Source organism: Melitaea cinxia, chromosome 3, assembly GCF_905220565.1.
Source record: "Melitaea cinxia chromosome 3, ilMelCinx1.1, whole genome shotgun sequence".
NCBI classification, from domain to species: domain Eukaryota; kingdom Metazoa; phylum Arthropoda; class Insecta; order Lepidoptera; family Nymphalidae; genus Melitaea; species Melitaea cinxia.
The window spans coordinates 9,226,526-9,247,068 of record NC_059396.1 but is presented as its reverse complement, the minus strand read 5'-3'; the positions used below and the strand labels follow the sequence as shown (position 1 = coordinate 9,247,068).

The 20,543-nt window shown below is 34.1% G+C and overlaps 1 protein-coding gene across 1 annotated transcript; it reads right to left on the bottom strand.

The window, feature by feature from the left end:
* Positions 1-3,722: 3,722 nt before the first annotated feature.
* On the bottom strand, positions 3,723-19,272 carry LOC123669767 (carnitine O-acetyltransferase-like). Its single transcript, XM_045603358.1, has 12 exons — positions 19,252-19,272; positions 18,929-19,168; positions 18,421-18,632; positions 18,174-18,324; positions 17,879-18,053; positions 16,654-16,838; positions 16,206-16,306; positions 9,790-9,909; positions 9,491-9,613; positions 6,959-7,157; positions 5,366-5,503; positions 3,723-4,055 (listed from the first exon to the last, which is right to left on the bottom strand). Exons 1-12 carry the CDS (start codon positions 19,270-19,272, stop codon positions 3,840-3,842), a joined length of 1,881 nt encoding a protein of 626 aa, XP_045459314.1. The 3' UTR covers positions 3,723-3,839.
* Between the last annotated feature and the right edge of the window lie 1,271 nt (positions 19,273-20,543).

Sequence of the window (20,543 nt, the reverse complement as noted above, 5' to 3'; positions counted from 1 at the left end):
GGAAGTCGGTTAAAATTGCGCAGGTGGGTTATGAGCAAAATTTCAAACTTCTCGGATCGCCAACGAACATACTCGGCGGTTTTAAAGTACGCGTACTTAGGGTGACACACTAGCGTAAAAGGTCGTCGAGCCGCAAGTTCGCGAACTTACTCGCACGTCTATCACACCCTTTTAAATGCATCAATATACATCTTAAGATTGTCTAGGTTTTATTATACTATTATGCTATACCAAAAATACAACATTACTTATTTTAAAAGCGACCAAACTTAATGTTCTGTATGTATATGCAGTATGTGTAGGTCATCAATGTTTTTTCACATTGAGAAAATTTCATGTATAATTTTTCTTAGCATAGAATAACTTAGAGTAACGCTCGCGGTAAAGAGCAGTTAGCTATTATCAGGAAGTTTACAACTTTTATATGTAAATGTTTTAGGTTTATTTGTTGTACTCCTCGGTACTCGTCGCTTAAATGTTCATCAACCCATCACGAACATAAGGGTAAGTCCCTGTATTATTACAAGATCGTTGACAGTATTCTAATCAAAGTTAAAGAATCCCAAGAATGAAGTATTTCATTATAGAAATATAATATCCAACGAGATGCTTGTAAATGTTATTTATCTGAAAAAAGTATCAAAGTAATAAGGTCACTAATGCGTTTGTGAATTAAGATAATTCTGAACTTAATATTGTTAATAAATTAATATAGTCTTCTAGTTTCAATTGCTTTTTACGTCATTGAATAAATGTTAAATATGTTATTTTAATCGAATTATAATTTATTGTATTTAAAATTTTATTTTATTATACCATATTATAGACTTATAAAAAATAGATTTGTTTCATTTATAATAATCTTTTTATCCTTATAATTCAAAATAACATTTAATATTCAGACATTGTGTAGACACAAATAAATAATGACTCGTCTGGCTTTATAATAAACAAAATGACTTAGTTTGTATTATATTCTTTCGTATAAATGTCAATGTAAGATGAGCTACAAAGCGTGCTACTTAGTAATCTTAGTATGTGTCGCATTACTAAGACTCAACAGTTATATGTACCAATAATAAATAAAGCAGAAAAAAGCTGATAAATGTTAAAGTAGCGGGAGGAGGATGGGATTATTATGCTGCTCTGATAATTATTAACACAATATAATAATAGTAAGAAAACTATTTTATTGACATATAAATACAAAATCTCGTGTAGTTTTAACAGCCTTAATTTTTTTCGAATAATAAAGTTAAATTTTCATTTTTAACAGTAACAATATTACATTACACTTATACATATGATTACACAAGATAAAATTATTTGATAGTGTTAGTCACGTAAATAAAATTCATAAATGTTGATAACTGTCGGCACTAGGGTTGCCAACCATACTTTATAATAAAGTATTCTACTTTATTTTTGGTAAATATACTTTATACTTTTGCAAACAAATAAAGTATATGAAAATACTTTATTTTCAATCTTTACTGTGACGCGTGAAACAAAATACTCATTATGGGTACTTAACTATTTAACGGTACACATAAGCTAAAACGGATGATGGAAAGGATTTAAAATTACTGAACGAAATGTTAGATGTCAGATGTGGTGTTTTGAATGTGACAGGACAGGTGACAATCTAATATTTGTCACAGATATCACTACTCACTATCAACGATATTGTAGAAAAATTGACCGTTGGCTTTGTATAAATGTTGTTAAGGAATCAATGGTTGGAAAAATGGTTTGACCTTAGCGAAGATAACTGGCTTTCAATACTTCCTACATGTCCTTAAAAAATGCGGTTAAATTTGAACATTTTGAAATGATAATTATAAAAACTAAATTACAAGACGGATTAAATATTAAGATGCAGGATATATATTCCGAATATATAAGACAAAAAAAAATCACTAATGATGATAAAGAATTTTCAGTGAAAAGTACAGTTGAAAAATGGCAATATATACTTAAAAATGCACCTGATAGCTTACCAAATATAAAAAAAAATTCTTACTCTCTATTCCCACTACTTAAGCTTTCACTGAAAGGGTTTTTTTAGTAATGAATCTAAAATAGCGAGAAGAGAGAAATATAGCGTCAATAAATTTCATAAGAAACGAATTTTTGTTTGTATAAATTTAAATATTGATTGTTAAACAACTTTGAAACATTTAAACATAACAAAAAATTGTTAGCATGTGCTAAAGGCACACAAAAATACGTTTTTAAAGCAATAAAAACATAAAATTTGAAAAATACTTTATTTTTCTTCCAAATACTTTATTTTTTCCTATCCAAACCATTTTATACGTTTTTTTTGTCAAAAAAAGTTGGCAACCCTAGTCGGCACATATGACATACATATTATGTATATTTCTAATTTAGTTACATTTTTACAATATCTCAGTCTTAGATCATATATATATGCAGAGCTGGGCACCGTTAATCAAATGGTTAGCTTCGTTAATCGCTATTCCGCTAATACAAAAATTAGTTTCGTTAAACGTTAAAACGCTACATTTTAGTAGATTTAACGCAAGTTAAAGTTAATCGTTAATCGTTAACATATGACTAAAAAAGCAATATATTAATTGCTGATTATTGAATACCATTCATATCATACAGTGCAGTTTTCCCGCTCGCACGCGCCACATCTAAGCTATATTTGTTTCACTCACACCGCGGCACGCGCTCCGCGCTGCAAGTGCCGGCACGCTCGACCAAACTTGTCGAAACCTGTTTTTCCCGCCGCGCGCGGTGCGTACTTCCATTGGGTTAACTGTTAACGGGTCCGTTAACTATTTTATAAATTAGCTTAAAAGTTAATCCGTTACTCGAAGTGTTAACTTCGTTAATTAACTGTTAACGGATTAACGAGTTAATGCCCAGCTCTGTATATATGTATATACTAGCTGACCCCACAAACGTTGTTTTGCCATATATGTTATAAAGCCCCTTAATCCCCCTTATAACTTAGGGGTATGAAAAATAGATGTTGTTCGATTCTCAGACCTACCCAATATGCACACAAAATTTCATGAGAATCGGTCAAGCCGTTTCGGAGGAGTTCAACTACAAACACCGCGACACGAGAATTTCATATATTAGAAGATATATACATATATATTTATATATTTTTTTTTATATTTATCGCACCGGATTCAAACTGAATATTTATGTACATAAACAAAAACGGCACCGTAATTGGTTCAACAAAGCCTTCTACTGGTTTCTTTCAATAGTTATATTATAATTATATTTTTTCGTACTTTATATATTTGAACATATTTATATATTACTTACAATTTTTGTTTGATAAAAGTTTGCCAGATTCATACGATGATAATTTTTTTTGTATTTCTTTTTTATAAATAGAATAATACTATTCGTAATAAGAAATACGACGGAACATACCATTATAATGAAATTTATACATCTTACAACTTAAAATCCAACGACCGATCATAAAACGCACACCTTCTTCATTACCTTCCGTCTTACATGCAACCTTAATATAAAACATATGTACCTATACTTTACGTAAAAAAAGCAACTATCTACTATCGTTTTAGAAATTTCAAATCACGGTAAAAGATTTTATTTTATACTTAAAATCAGCAAAATTGGTAAGTAGCTGGTGCCCGAGGCTTCTCCCGCGTGGACGTCGGTAATTTTTTTTTTAATTTTCAATTTTGAAATAAAAAAAATCGGTAATCGATCTCAACTTTTGGCGTGATAAGAGAAATAGTGATTCATTTTTACAAATTTACATCTTTTACAATAAGGTCCAAACAGGCGTGACGCGAAAGGAGGAGGCAGTAGAGAACAGCTCAGAGCTTGGACTGGGTGGTGCGCAGGAGCACGTCGTGCATGTCGGAGAGCGCGCGCTCCAGCGCGGCGCGGTAGCGGGCGCTGGACGTGTCGCGGTGCGCCGCGAAGGCCGCCGTAGCGAAGTTCACGTCGTTGTCGCGAGGGTTGTAGCACGTCGCATAGCCGTCGCCCACCAGCGGCCCGTAGCACATGAACCCGTCGCACTTGCACGCCACCTGCACGCACCGAATACCAAATAACTATTCCAACTATTGCTTTTATTTAATATCGACACCATTACAGTTCTTTTATGATTACCATCGTAAAATATTTATTTATTTATTTCTACAAAAATCCACAGCTACATTTTTTGTTTCTAAAACCAATACAGAACATACAAACAAAATCCAATTTCCGATTTTACATTATTTAAATTACACTGTTAAGTTAGACAAAGTTGAGTTGAGGTAGTAAAACACAGTTACAATAAAAATGTCTGGCCATAAATACTGTTACATAAAAACTTTTCTTTTTTTCAACTTTTTAATTATTTTGAAATTGGAACACGTGTATTATTTTAAAAACTTGTTTAGATTTTGCGCCATTTTACATATTTTTTCGTGTTCATTATCAAATTACAATATGGAATGGGATGTTAAAGAAAATAGGATTGCAGTGATTGCCTTGAACAAAGTGGGTATGGAGCCGTCGATCATATTCCAGACACTTCAAAAGCTTGGTATCAGCCGTATGTTCGTATATCGTACTATCAACAGACACAGCAACACTTCGTCTGTCGAAGACCAGAAAAGATCGGGGCGGCCGCGTGTTGTTAGAACTGCAAAGGCTGTCAATGCTGTTAAAGCCAGAATTCGTCGAAACCCCATTAGGAAGCAAAAATCTTATCGCGAGAAATGCAGATTCTCGCTAGGACTCTGTCGCGTATTATAAAACAAGACCTGAAGCTCAGTGCTTATGCCACGAATGCTTAACGGAGACCCCATTCCGGGTTTCAAATAAAGTTTTCCTACTCCAGGACCCTGATGATTTTGAGCCAGGTTTATCCCTCAGTTGCCTTTTACGGGAAGAAAGGGGGTGGTGCTATTCTCGGCTGACACCACACGGCATAAAAATAAATAAATATTTTTAAATATTTCTATATATTTATCATTACACCAATCCATGGCCGATTTATAAGTTCTAAAATAAATAAGTACAATCAAAACATAACCTAGAAACCGGTTTAATGCATCAAAAATGTCGCACGGAATCCATTGTGCTCGGATACAAACTGCGAAAGTCTATCACATGACGCAAGATTCTTGCTAGAATGTGTGACTTTTTTATGCGACAAAGCCGCATGCCACAATGACGCACATTGTTGCCTCGGCGTAAAACGGTCTTTGTAAAGTCTTTTGCCTAAACATAGCAGCATTGTATCTACAATATCCTTCGTTTTCGGTTATCGCGTTATGGATTTATCTGCGACGAAACATTTGGTTCTTGAGACATAAAATTGGACACAGTACGTCAATGTAAGTCTTACCTGACTCGTAGAAATTCTCATGTGCGCGCTTCTCACGTATCCGGGGTCGGAGTATAATTTCGGTATTTCGATACCGTTTTCGATCGCTGTCAATTTCAATCCCAGTAAATGTCTATCGACGCCAAAACCTTGTAATGCCTAAAAACGTTATATTACTATGAAAATTAAAACCAAGAACGAGTACCTAGATGCAATCTAAAAATCTTACGGCTATGATGTACAATATAGGTAGATTTTTTTATCGGAGGTTAAATTTTTGTTCTTTCTGACTTTACCTTAATTCCGGTGCTGCGGTAAGTGTACTCATGCTCCGTACTGCGACTATCACGCGTTATTTTCCAACAAATTTACGTAAAAACGATCTTTACTGCAAGATCAAAATACGATACGAACTGACCTTTAACGACTGACAAATCGACACTTTTAAACAAAATAACGCGTCAGACATAATATTCTAATAAAATTAGTAACATTGCGTGCTAGAATATAGGTTTAGAAATTCGAAAAATACCCAAAACCGAATCGGAGCACCCCACTGTCCACGTGGTCTTGGTCTGCCCTACCCCTAGAGTGTTTTTTTAAGCCGCGGAGGCGCGGAGGGAGGGCAGCCCTCGCCCGCCGTGCTTTCGCACGCAAGGGCGGAAGGGCTGCACTTCCCGCAGCGCCGGAGCCAAGCGTTACTCTAACCTTAAAGGTGGTAGGTTAATTTTAACCTCAAAACTTCAACTACAATATCTCTGTAACAGCGGGGTTTAACAAAAATTTAACCTCCGATAAAAAAATCTACCTATATTGTACATAATAACCAATCTTTACTAATGATATAGAATAAATATTTTGTTTATTTTTTTTATGATTATTCGACTGCACAAGTGTGAATGAGTTAATGGCTGAAAGTAGTTGAAGGTGAAAAACCGTCAACTTATAATTGATCTGTCTGCCAACTTTATTATTGTGAACTGTTTACACATGAATGTGAAATGTGGTGAACATGAATGAATTAAGTCACTGTGATATTTTAAGTTGCATTAGAAAAAAAATCCGTTTGAAATGACATGCTCGTTTGGTAGCAGTTCGTTGTGCAGAAGAAATCAGTTTAAAATGATAGATGATTGTTCGGTATAGGTGTCAGCACGGATATCAAGCGCTTGATGACAGAGACGTTGCAAACGGAAAATAGTTTTGTTTATTAAACATAAGAATTAATAAAACGTAAAAGTTTTTAGTACTCATTAAATAACCGCTCTGGTGTAGTTGTGCGAGTAGTCGCCTAAAACAACGACGGTTTGCGAGGTCGATTCCCGCTCGGGATGGATATTTTTACTTGTACAAGTATTTTTTTCCGGTTTGAATGTCTGTCCTTATGGGTTTCCCCACCGTGCATCGGAGAGAACGTTAAGCTGTCAGTCACTCGTTGTTACTCAAGTAGGGAACATATCTGCCAGCCCGTAGTGGAGCAGCATGGTGGATTAAGCTCAAATCCTTCTCCTAAATGGATTAGGAGGCCTATGGCCAGCAGTGGACTGTTAGAGGCGAATGCGAAACATGTTATAGGTAGGTACTGATACCTATATCCACAAAATGCCTGCGCACCTGCACGGTGTAGTCCTTGTGCGCGCGCACGGCGCGGCGCAGCGCGGCCAGCTGCGCGGCGGGCGCGGCGGCGCGGTCCAGCATGGCGCGCGCGAAGGCCACGGCCTCGGGCGAGCACGAGCGGATGGTCTCCGTGCGCCCGCCCGCGTACATGCGCGTCGCCGCCGACTCGTAGTGCGCGCCCGGCGTCTGGTGCAAGCTATCGGCCGATTCGAAATACATTGTCGTCTATCGATCGTGTTATCTTTTTATCAGCTTTTTAGTCCCCTAACCCCTACTTCTTGATATGTGGCGAGGTTTTAGACTTAATACCAAGTCACTCGTAATTTTTTTTTTTTTGTGCTAAGTAATATATTAAGTTAAGACAAAGAATATAACACGACGTTATATCTTATAATCTTAATATATATAAACTAGCAATACCTGTGCGAATAATTTGCACTAAATAATTTTAATATGTAATTAATTATACTACTTTTGTTTGTACTTATCTTTTAATGGTGTGCAGTAAAGAATATTATTATTATATTGAAATGTTTTCAAATATATTTAGGTACAGGTTAAAAAAATTAATTATTTCAAAATTTAACAGATCCTGATTAAATTTTGAAAAATCAAGCATCTTCATAAAAATGTTTACACAGACATTAAGGTTGTCAGGGTGTTTGTTGGTTGTTTGCTTGGTTTACGGCCGAACCCAATATTCAATCTATCTCTGGTTATGTCCTACTAGAGACAGAAATATCTATCTATCATTCATTTTACTGACCCAATAAACTTGTCGACGATAGGCAATCTTATCCTTCAAAGCTGTCTATCGACGAGAGGGAGGATAGCTTACTAGAGATAACAGTTCGTATGAAAATGACAGTGTAAGCGTCCCAATAATAATAGAGTTCTATCTGTCAGTAACGTTGGTTATCTTTAGTAACAACAATATCCGATCTATAGTTTTCGGGGGATAACTAAGATTTATTAATTGAAAAGTATTTTCTTTGTTTAAAATAAAATTAATTTCGAGTGAAAAATAATGGCAGACTCAAGTTCAAGTAGCAGTTCAAGTGATATTGCTCTTTTGCAACAATTAATTGAATAAAAATAATATGTTTCTTGTGAAATAATACTTACTTTACTCATCTTGTGAATAAAACAAACAATTTGGTGAATGATTGTACCTATAATTTGCAATGATTTGTATAATTTGATTTGTAAAAAAAATATACAAATTCAAACGAAACAACGATTCAATAAAGCGTAATGGCGTCGTAGCGTCTTTTCGTGTCGTGTTAAAACGTTCCGTCACTAGATTTACCATGGATTCCATATTAAAATAATATCATTTATTATAAATTAAAAAGTCTGTGTAAAAATTAATTTGTCCATATTTTTATAAAAGAAGATTACTTTAATATGAATAAAATTTGTATGACAAATTTAAATACTACAAAACATCTGTGTAACATAACTGAGGCCGTCTGTGACGCTGCGTATACTAGAATGTAAGGAAGAGCTCAGGTAGCCGGTCTATCTACAGCTAACTGGAGATAGTAGTCCCCTATGCGAATTATTGGGACAACTACAAAGGATAGATAGTTAGTTATTAGCAGTCGATGATAACTACCTATCTCTATCTTTAGATTGAATATTGGGTTCGGCCGTTAGAAATCTCGCATTCAACGAAAAATAAATACACCTGATATCTCATTACAGTTCCTCTCCCTTCTCGCGATTCTTCTTGATTATTCCCCCCCCCCCTCTTTGAGCTTCATGTCATTAATGGACGTACTCTTGTTTTATACTAGGTCGGCAAACAAGCGTACGGTCCGCCTGATCAACTTATAAACTCTTGCAACAAAAGGAGCGTAGCAAGCCCGTTGTCGACCATACCCCCAAACCCCTAAGACCGGAACACAACTGATAGCACTAGCTCCACAAGGCTGCTACAAATTATGAGTAAAAATATTTTCTGCTGTGCCCTATCACAATAAACATGGTGTGACGTATAGCATTAAAACACCGATATAGATCTCGCTAATTATTTGTCAATATTATCGAGTTAGGACTTTTTTACTTCCAGAGAATAGACGACTTCATTATTTTACTACAGTTAAGACAAAGAATATAACACGACGTTATATCTTATAATCTTAATATATATAAACTAGCAATACCTGTGCGAATAATTTGCACTAAATAATTTTAATATGTAATTAATTAATTTACAAAAACAAAAGCAATAATTTTTTAGTTGTGGACGCCGGTAGAGCAAGCAAAGGGAGGCAAACATCTTACTTAACTTTAGCGTATGTAATATATATGATTACGCTTCACGTTGTCCGCGATGGACTCCTTACTTAACCGATTTTAATCAAATTCGCACACCGTGTGTAGTTTAATCCAACTTGAAAGATAGACTATATTTTATTTTGATATATATATAATTATTATATTAAAAAAAATATATGTAGGCGGTACGAAGTTCGCCAGGTCAACTAGTTAAAGGTATATTTTCTCATTTTTAAAATCACTCACCTGTAGAAGGCGTACTGCATGGCCATTTGTAGATAACTATCGGGACTCATTTTGTGCGATTTGATAAAGTTCTTGCCGTATTTGTCGAACTTGAAGCAATCTAATTCTAGGTTTGCGACTAATCTATGACAATAAACGAAACGTTAGTAGGTGCACTACTCGGATAAATTGATATAAAACTTTACAAGTGTTTACTTAAATATTGAACATCAATTTTCTTAATAGTAACGTAAATGATTCAATTTTGAAAAGCTTCGATTTGGCGAGTATATAATGTATAAGATTAATTGTTTACGTACTTATCCAAGTTATCTTTTGCTGTGTTTATCATATCGGCGACGTCTTTGTTAACACTGAATGCAAGTTTGACCGGATCCTTAGGGCTCGACGAGGAGGATTCCGCTGATTTATTCTGATCTCTGTATGAAAAAGAAAAAACATACTGATGTATAAAGTAATTTTTCTTGTGTCGGTTGTTGTTATAAACTAGATCTCTGTGCACGATTGTGTTTTGATTAAATTCAATTTATTTATTTATTTACTAGCTAGTACCCGCGGCGTCGCTCGAATTGTTTTTTTTTTAAATTAAAAAGTATCCTATGTTACTTCTAATACCTCCAAGAATATGTGTACAAAGTTTCATGATTAGCGTTCAAGTAGTTTTCGCGTGAAAGCGTAACAAACAGAATTACATTCACATTTATGATTATTAAACATCACATACAATTAAATTTCTTACAAAACACATCCAACTAATATAATAAACGCGAAAGTATGTATGTATGGATATATGGATGTATGGATTATATGGACGATGTTTGTTCCTCTTTCACGCAAAAACTACCAAATGGATTTTGATGAAAGTTTACAACAATATAGCTTTTACATTAGAATAACACATAGGCTATAAATTTTATAGATAGTGTATGAATTGTCCTAAATATAACGAAAATTGTCAAGTCGGAAAAAAATCTGCTATCTGCGAGCTGTTATGGCGTACGCTGCAAAAACTGAGTGTACACGTATATAATGTACAAGAGAAACGTTTATCTTAATTAGTCCTACAAAAAAGTCCTTGACAGCACATATCTAGCTTCTATGACTAAGCCATTATCGCCAAAATAGTGAACTATAAATAAATACAATAAAAATTGATAATATATTTCTAATGCACATTTGGTTGTAACAAATTGATTTTTATATCGCAGAACCAATTTTGATGAATTTTTGATAAAGATAGATATTGAGAAGATAATAAGCGACTCGAAGTACTTACTAATCCTGTGCAGACGAAGTCACGGGTACCAGCTTGTTTATCAATAAATTTTCCACTATATAACAATAATAAACAGACATGTCATTTGACAAGTCGAAATTTTAAATTAATTAACAGAATAAAAATTGAATTAACTGGAAAAAAAATCAGTTAAATATAAAAATTATGTGATTTAAAAAAATACGAATAAAAAATACATATATCAAAAGATTATCAAATATAATTCATACATTAATTTAGACACCCGTGTGTCTTCCTAATAAACGCAAAAAATATATTCTCAATTCGTTCCGATCGATCTGTAGTAATTTATAATCAAGAGATGTTTTAATCAGGAAGGATCAGGAAGTCAGCATATTTGAGGACAGAACCTACGTCATTTATAAATAAACTAGCTGACTCGGCAAACGTTGTCTTGCCGCTAAACGCTATTTAAAAATAGGGGTTGATTGTAAAAGGTTGAAAATTTAGGGTTGTATGTATTTTCAACGCCAAATCATAATATTATAAAAAATAAATAATTTATTAATAAAATAAAAAAATTTGGGGTGGACTACCCTTAACATTTAGGGGGATGAAAAATAGATGTTCGATTCTCAGATCTACCCAATATGCACACTAAATTTCATGAGAATAGGTCAAGCCGTTTCGGAGGATTTTAACTACAAACATCGCGACACGAGAATTTTATATATTATATTAAAAAGAAGCGGGCCGAGATGAGAACCCAAGAAAGAGACTTTGGGGGCCACCAGAAGTTCCTGGCATAAGTGTCGAACCAAAACCCTTTACTGTAACGCCTGTCACCACTACCTCAAATAAGATTCAAACCATCGCAGAAGATCATCATGTATACCAAATTTCAACAATCTTCCGAAGAAGAATAGAGTGTGGAATCTTGTCAAATGCCTTAGCTTAGAGTAATCTGTATACACAGCATCAACCTGATAACCCTGATCCAAGGCAACCGATACCTGATGTACAAATTCGCAGAGGTTGGTTTCAGTGGATCTTTTGTTTACGAAGCCATGCTGCTGATCAATATTAATAGGCCCTAAGATAAGGCATATAATGTCATAAATTAATTTCTTAAATAGTTTAGGTATAGTAGGTACTTATTTTAGTTTTACGTGTTGTTAGTATTAACAATTGTATTTTGATTTAATTTATTAAATATATTTAATGACACGTGCTGCGTGGTATGCTAAAAATATATAATTGAGCAACGGTGTGTATTTTGAATACATTTTGATAATTATTGCGTTTCTTTTTTAGATGTTTGAATAGTTTTGTTTGACAATTGAACGAAATAGGTAAAATAGGCTGTAATCAGATTACTTGTAGCTATTATTTTCGAACAGTACAACCTCTGTCAAGGGCCATTAATGATTTATAAATTAGTAAAATATACATAGACTTGCCCTAAATATTGTTACGAAGAAAAAAACATTTTATCTATTGCACATAACATTGAGTACTATTAGAGTTTGTTAGTTTAATCCTTATTATAAATGTGAAAGTAATTGTCTGTCTGTGTGTATGTTGCGCTTTCACGCCAAAACTACTGAACCGATTTAAAAGAAATTTGGTACACAGATAGTCTAAAGTCTGAGAAAGGGCATAGGCTGCCTACTTTTTAATGCGAAGGGTTGAAAGGTGGGGATGACAAGTTGTATGCAAGTATCGTCATTTTTAGAGCTAGAAGCTTGAAACTTATTTTTAGGCTGTTGATTCGATATAAATAAATATGACATTCAAAGTTTGTGTTGTTGTGTTTGTCGTTTTTGTAGGAATAGAGGATGAAATTTTGTATGGAAATATGTAAGGTTACCTAAGTGGATTGTAGCTATTCTGATATCCAAAATAAACCAAAAGATATATCCAAAAAATGCTGTGCAAAGTCACTATTCCACGTTGACGAAGTTATTACGTTAATATAAATACATTAAAAATATAAAGTTTATTCGAAGTGGTCTCCATTGGTCGCAATTCTTGTCACAGTCCTTTAAACGTTGAGGCCAGTTATCAATAGGAGCATGCAATCTTTCCATGGGAAAATTCTTCACTGCCAATTGTATGGATTGTTTGAAATAAATAAATTAAAATAAAAAGGCCTTTTATTCCTTTCAGAAAATGGTAGTTTACAAGTCAAATTGGTTTGTTAGTATCGATATTTTTTTTTAAATATTTAATAGTTAGTAATTACATAAAAAAATTTAGATACGTTATTATTATAGATATAGTATATACCTATTTTTAATAAGATTATTCTGCAAGAACCCCTCTGCAGGTAAAGGCCTCCTCCAAATTTAGCCAGTTTTCTCTGGATTGTGCTGTTTGTATCCAGTTTGGACCCGCTATGCGTTTGATTCCGTCCTCCCATCTGATGTAAAGTCTCCCTGCCTTTCTTTTGCCCATTGGCCTCCTCCATTCTGTTACTCTTTTTGTCCACCTTTGATCTTGCAGGCGTGCTATATGTCCGGCCCACTTCCATTTTAATGCGAGACTTGTGCTAAGCCGTCTGTTGCTTTTGTGATGTTACGTATTTTTGTATGCCTTATTTTATTTATTATTTTTATGTTTAGCATACTCCGCTCCATTCTTCGTTGGCACGTTATAATTTTATTTTTAATATTTTTGTTAAACTTCCATGTCTGACAAGCATAGCTCAGGCATGGTATAAGGCAAGAATGCATAACTTTTGTCTTCAATTTGATTGGCATGTTGCTCTTAAATCTTTTTTTAAGGCTCCAGTACTTATTCCATGTTAGCTGGGCTCTGCGCTCAATCTCTTGGTAGTGATTTAGTCTGTCGAAGTTTATTTGCTTGCCTAGGTAAATGTATTTATCAGTGTATTGGAGCGGCTCGTTGTCGATGTACCTTGGTGTTGTTGGTCATTATCATAGTTTTAGAGAGGTTCATCTCTAGCCCGGCGAGCTTGCTACCTTTGTTTAGTGATTCTACCATGTACTGTAGTTCTTTTCCTTTCTCTGATATCAGCACCAAGCCGTCGGCAAAACGTAGGTGGTTTAATTTATTATTTTTTACTTTTAGTCCGCATTCGTTCCAGTCTAGCTTGCTTATTATGAACTCTGATGTGGCTATAAATAGTATAGGTGAAAGCGGGTCACCTTGTCTTACGCCTCTCTTTATACGGAACCAGGGGCCGGCTGTTTCTAGTTTAACTCTACTTTTGGTTTTCCTGTATATGTTTTGATTACTCGTAAATATTTGTTTTCCACATTTTGTGTTATTAGAGTTTCCCCGTGTGAAACTGAATCGAATGCTTTTTTGTAATCGATATATGCCAAGCACAGTTTATTCTCATAGATATTTCTCAATGAGAAGTTCGAGTGTGTGAATGTGGTCGATGGTAAAGAATACTTTTCTGAATCCTTCCTGTCCAACCGGTTGTCTTGTTTCTAATGTAGAGCTAAATTTTTTGGTCAGGATTGTAAAAAATAGCTTATGTGTACTCGGTAGACGACTTATAGGTCTGTAGTTCTCAATATCATTCGGGTCGCCTTTTTTCTACAACAGAATTATGTTAGATTTAGACCATTGGGTGAGTGTCTCTCCAGATTCAAGGATAGAGTTGAATAAATTTGTAAATGGTGAAACTAGTATTGGGGCAGATATCTTTAGAGTCTCGTTTGTTAGGTAGTCCGAACCCGGGCTTTTGTCTAATTTCAAAATTGTGTTATCATCGCTGCTATTATTTTGGTTCTCGTGGCTAGTGTCTTCTGGCTCTTTTGTGTTGTAGAGATTCCTGTAGAAATCTGTCGCTATACTAATAATGTCACCGCGGTTGTTTTCAGTTAAATTGCCTCGTTTTAGCTCTTCGATTCAAGTTTTATTTGGCTTCAGCTGTTTGTATGCCTTTTTTGTGCTACCAGTTTGTCTTAGATGTTTTTCAACAGTTTTATATCTGTAGTTGGCGTAGTCTTTTTTTATGTATTTGTTGACAAGCTTCGACGACGACGACGAAGCGACGAGATTTCGTTTCTAGTAGCTCTAGTTTTATTTGAACTTTTTTGTAGGTAATATCTTCTTTTAAAAAGATTTAATGTACGCTCTGAAATTATTTTGTGGTCTTTCTTTGGGTTTTGTACTACTCGAGCGTTTTGCAAGCTTAAAGTGATGATTCTGATGAAGTTGTCTTAATACTTCTGAACTGGGATAGTAATCTCAGCGAACATTTGATCTTTTGATATGTAGGAGTTTAGGTATTCTTTGAACTTGGTGATTTCTTCTTCACTTGTTATTTTGTTATGTTGACAGTTAGTAAACTTTATGCTGCTTTTTTTGAAATGTGTGTCATATGATACTGTAGCTCTTATTGGCCTGTGATCCGAAGGGTAGTTTATGTTTAGTACTTCTATGTTTTTAAACAGACGAGGTCGATTTGAGAGCACAAAGTCGATTTCATTTTTGTAGGCTCCATCCGGTGATCGCCAGGTCCATTTTTTTTGCTTTTTTTTTTGAAGAAAGTGTTCAAAATGGACAGTTTGTTTTCACTGGCGTATTCCATTAGTCTTTGTCCTATCTCATTTCTAAGTCCATATCTGTGTGCTTTCATAATTAAATGCTCCTCGTTTTTTGTTATGCCAATTTTAGCATTTAGGTCCCCTATCAGTTATGGATTGTTTTAGGGACTACAAATTATCATGGCATTTAGAGCAATCCATACTCTCTAAAACTGACCATAAATCACAATCCAGCCGATTAAGATCGGAACTACATAACGGCCAGTCTTCAGCTCTGATGAAGTCCGGAACGTTGGTTTCTAACCAAAATTGGGTGGATCGAGCTTACAAAATCGTAATTTAAATATGCTTAAGAGGATAAATAATAAATTGCGAACGACAATGTTACAAGAACGACTGAGTAATTTGTCAATTACTTGCATTGAAAGTGATATCCTTCAAAAATTGACTTTAAGGATATAATAGAAGATTTTGCTCAACAGAAATCCCGAAAAAAAAAAACGTTATCGTAATCGTAACCAAAAAACCAGTAGCATTCTAATATCATTAATGACATATTATATCATACTGTATTTGATTACATATAATGAATTATAATTCGGTTTTTTTACTTTCTAAAAAGACCCCAAATTCTTGTGTGCTCAAGAGCTCCAGCCTAGTTTAAGACGGCCCTGTTTATCATCCCACTCCGTTTTGATATCACAAAATATTTTGACAATGTTTTGGCGGGAAAATGAGAAAACACAATAAACAATCATATAAAAATGGTGGATTCCAAAATTATAATTTGTTTATTTAATATTTTGTTTATTTTTAATAGTAACAGTATTTATAGCTAGACTATGTAGGTATATACACAAGAGCTCTGCTAGCACCTTTGAGAAAGAAGTCCTTAATATGTACATAATTATATTTTCATAAATAATACGCATATACAGTATGACACACTTACATGTAGTCAATAATGAAATCAGTCATAACAGCAATTGGCTGTCCTTCAGCCGGGGAATGTTCGTACGTGAGACCCGTGATGCCGTCCGCTCCGACGATAAACTGCGATAATCATATCAAATCATTGTACAGTGAAAACTAACTATCATAAAGCTTAGTGGTTAAATAATAATAATAGAGGTGTGAATATTTATAGCTTGACATAAAAGCTGAACCATGAATTGCGCAAAAATTAAACCTTTGCGAAGTATCCCTAAATCACGACTATATATATCTACTGAGTAGACTTACTCCGTTTAATTCTTGAAATATAATTAGTAAAATACATCACTTATTTTTGGCATTTAGTATGGCGTGACAACATAGGATGAAATCGAAGGAAAATACAAAAGTTAAAACAGAATGACGTAAATAAATTTCCTTACATAAACTTTAAGACGGAAGAATACCTGCACAGTCTTGTCGAACCAGCGGTTGGCACCGTGGCTGGCAGCGCCGCCGCCGTGTATAGTCTGCGCTGCGGCCAGCGAGAAGCGCGCGTCGCGGTCGCGCGACCACACGCCCGCCGCGCCGTCCAGACACAGCACCACTAGACTCCTCTCCACGTCCAGCAGCGACTCGCGGTTCACTTTCTCTGGATAAACGTTATTCCATTATTAATGGATTATGTCCATGAATCACGTGAGGCTCGAAAGGGGAGAGGGGTTAGGAATAAAAATTACAAAACATCACAAAGAGGGACTGTAATGAGATATCACATGTATTTATTGTTTAACGCGCGATTTCTAAACCAAACAAACAACCTACAAACACCCTTCAACCTAGATTTCTGTCTGAGGATCTGTATAACGATCACGATAAGAAAAATTACTCCGATTATAATATAATATTATATTCGATATTTAAAGAAAATGTTCTGAACATTTCAATATGCTTTGTACAACTAAGCCTATATACCTTACCACATATCACCAAGATAGAGGGTAGTTGCTAGAAAAACATAACGCGATTAATGGACGACCTCTTGTATGTATGAGTACTTAGCTAACCGCACCGACATCGCCCTGATGTCTTGCGAGCTGTTTACAAAGTTAATACTTTGAAAATATCTGTATTAATCATTTATGAAATGTAAAATAATTTTATTAACATTGTTTCATGAAATTTACTAAGCAGTATTTTGTTATTAAATATAATTTTATATTTCCTAGATGAGAGGTTGCTTGATTGTATGTCATTTTGTGAATGAAAACTAGTACTTATGTTCTCATTTATATTACAAAGGTTGTGGCAAATGTGTATCGTTTCTGGTAATGTCCTGTGATACGCATTCGCATTCAGCCTGTAACATCGCACTGTTGGGTATAGGCCTCTTTTGTCCATGTAGGAGAAGGATTGGAGCTTAATTCACCACACTGCTCCTCTTTGGGTTTGTGGAGGTCCCGTGATTCATTGTTGGTGATTGTTAAATATGTTAGGGTGCTAACAGATATTTACATGATAGTATTCACTTTATTAATCACTTTCAGTATGTTTATGGTCTAGTTCATATAAGTATGCGTTTTTAGTTATAATAATAATACTATTTATTATTAAAAAAATGAAAACCATAATCTTATTTGTTATCAAATATTTTACTACATGATAATATTGATAAGATAAAATTAATCTAACCTTTACTAAGAATCTGATAAGCCTTTGCCCAGTTATCTCTATTTTCTGAAGTAAGAATACCGATTGGATCAGTAGCTGGACTTTGAGACGAATCCACTACTTTCTGCAGAATTTGAACGATTTGATCCTCATTTAACCTTTTACCATCATTTCCCCAGATATCTACATGGAAAATCTGTAAATAGTATCAAAAGGAAATATACTTTTATTAAACTTGCTATTTAAATGCAAGTATTAAAGCTATTTACTCAGAATTAATCTTATCAGAAATAAAGTCATTAAAAATATATCTTACATGGTTGTTATGTATTACAGTTATATGCTTGGAATCATTAAAAGATAATTTGTCTCGTTTTTCAAAAGGTATGCGGCAAGTTCCAAATATCTTTTTATATTGTGACATATCAAGTTGATTTTTTCCCATCATTTCAACTGGAATTTTATCACTGAAATAAAAAATTAATGTCAGTGGGATTATAAAGTAGTGTAGTAGTATTATAAAAGTACATATTAATTTAGAATGTAAAAAATTTGATACATACTTATCTATCAAAGACTTATAGTCTAAAGCAGCCAATAATGTTTTGGCTGCATACATTAGTTGATCTTTCTGAGAGTTAAATTTACGGAATGGAAAAACTAAGCCAGGACTAGAAAAGACTACGACTGGATCCCGATACTCTAAGTAAGCAGTGTTAAGCCACCACTCCTCAAGCCAGTTCTGATGTTGAGTTGCTCTCTTTTCCAACAGACTCTGAAAGTATTTTTTTTTTAATTTTTATTAATAAAAATCATTAAATTAACTTTGTGAAGTATTATTTATTTTAGCAATAATTAGAGGGATTAATTATTAGGGTTATCTGCAGTCATTGTTGAGCGTAACAAGGTCACAATTTTTTCAGATAGTTATTTTTCCCTATGGTTGGCAATGTGTCTGGGTCTATCATATTTGTTCCTAAGCTATGTGCTTATTACATAATTTAAAATTCTTTCCTTGTAGCTTATAGTATAAGTTAGAAGTTAGTAGTTACTATTTTTTGTTTCTTTTACCTGTAATTTTTGTCCCACTCCATTTTCAAACTCTTTTACAAGAGTTTTAGTTGTGGCAAATTCAGTATCATTTAAAAATGGTTGTGCCGTAACTAAGAATTTATTGAGCGTATCTCCAAGTTTTGGCACTGGAAGTTTTGGCAGATTTTGCACATTACTTGAAGGTTTTGCTGATGTACAGTTGCATTTTACATGAAATGTACTAGCATATGGCTCTAAAACGCAACTCTTGAAAGAGCCCTAAAAGGAAAGTAACTCAATAAAATTTGCTTTATAAAAAAAAACACAAAATTATTACAATAACGTATAATATCACAACTTACTAATCTCATTCCTCGAAGCATTTTAGTGTGCTGTAAGATATATAGTGACACAATATTAAATATTGAATAAAATAAGGTATAAAAAAAACGAGACAGCAGTGAAAACGATATATTAGTATTAGTTACGATTGCTCATTTTTTGTGAATGTATGATAAGTTCGTACCATATGGCTCCAAATTATGAACTTTTGAATGTTTATTAGAAAAATGTAGGTATGTAAACTTACTTCGTGCTTGAAATTGGACTTTTGAACTTGCCAATTGATAGACATGAAAGTAACTTCACTATAGATATGTTATTGACACAAAAATCTCATGCGATAGAGGAAAGTGAAAGGAATTCTCCGACCACTGATTAAATATCAAATACAATAGGTATATTTAAATTCACCTGTCACAAATTCGTCAAAACCGGTTCTCTTAATAATTAAAAATGCGAAAATATTTAGGTACGCTTATTTATATTTGAGTTTTCAAATAATCATATATGTAAATATTTTATGTAAGTATTGTCTACCAGCGCAACATAGTTAATGAAGTGTTAGGTACCTACTAATGGTAATTACAAGTTTACAATGATTGTTTCATTATCATATCATAACCATTGATAACACATATCGTTCACATTCAGTCATACTATTCAATTATTCATACTATATGTGTAAGTGTACGAGAATATATTTATCAAATATTTAGGTATGTTGTCAGTTGTCTTACAACTGTCAGCTGTCAGTTGTAGTATCGAGATGATATCAAGCATGAAGCATAGAGAAAAGGAGAACGATCGCTATAGAAAATAGTGTCCCGAAAATATAGACGAAATAGCGTAGCGCTGCGATCGCTAAGTTTTGCCTCAATAAAAGCGCGGGCTATTGTGCGCTAATTTGAAATGATCTATCAACGTTTAGTCCGATCATTTGATTAGAAATTCGAAGGTGCATAAATTCCTAACAAGCTGAAAAACCGTTTCTGAGATACAACAATTCAAAAAGTTGTAAAAGTTGTTATCGTCATAATATACACACGTTCCTACGCTTTTACAGATGTTGTTTCGAATTTACACTAGCGTATAAATTAGGAGACTGGGTTTCATTTTACCTGATATTATTTTAGTTTTAACTTATGTTTATTTTAAGTATAAGCTACAATGACCGATAGAAAAAAAATTCAACATGTATACCAACTCCAGAGATTATATATACGTGGCGAACTCATGCAAAAATTGCGCATAAATTGAAAAGAAAAATCAGAATACAGTGATTAAACTTCGATAATTCGCAAAAAAGGACGTG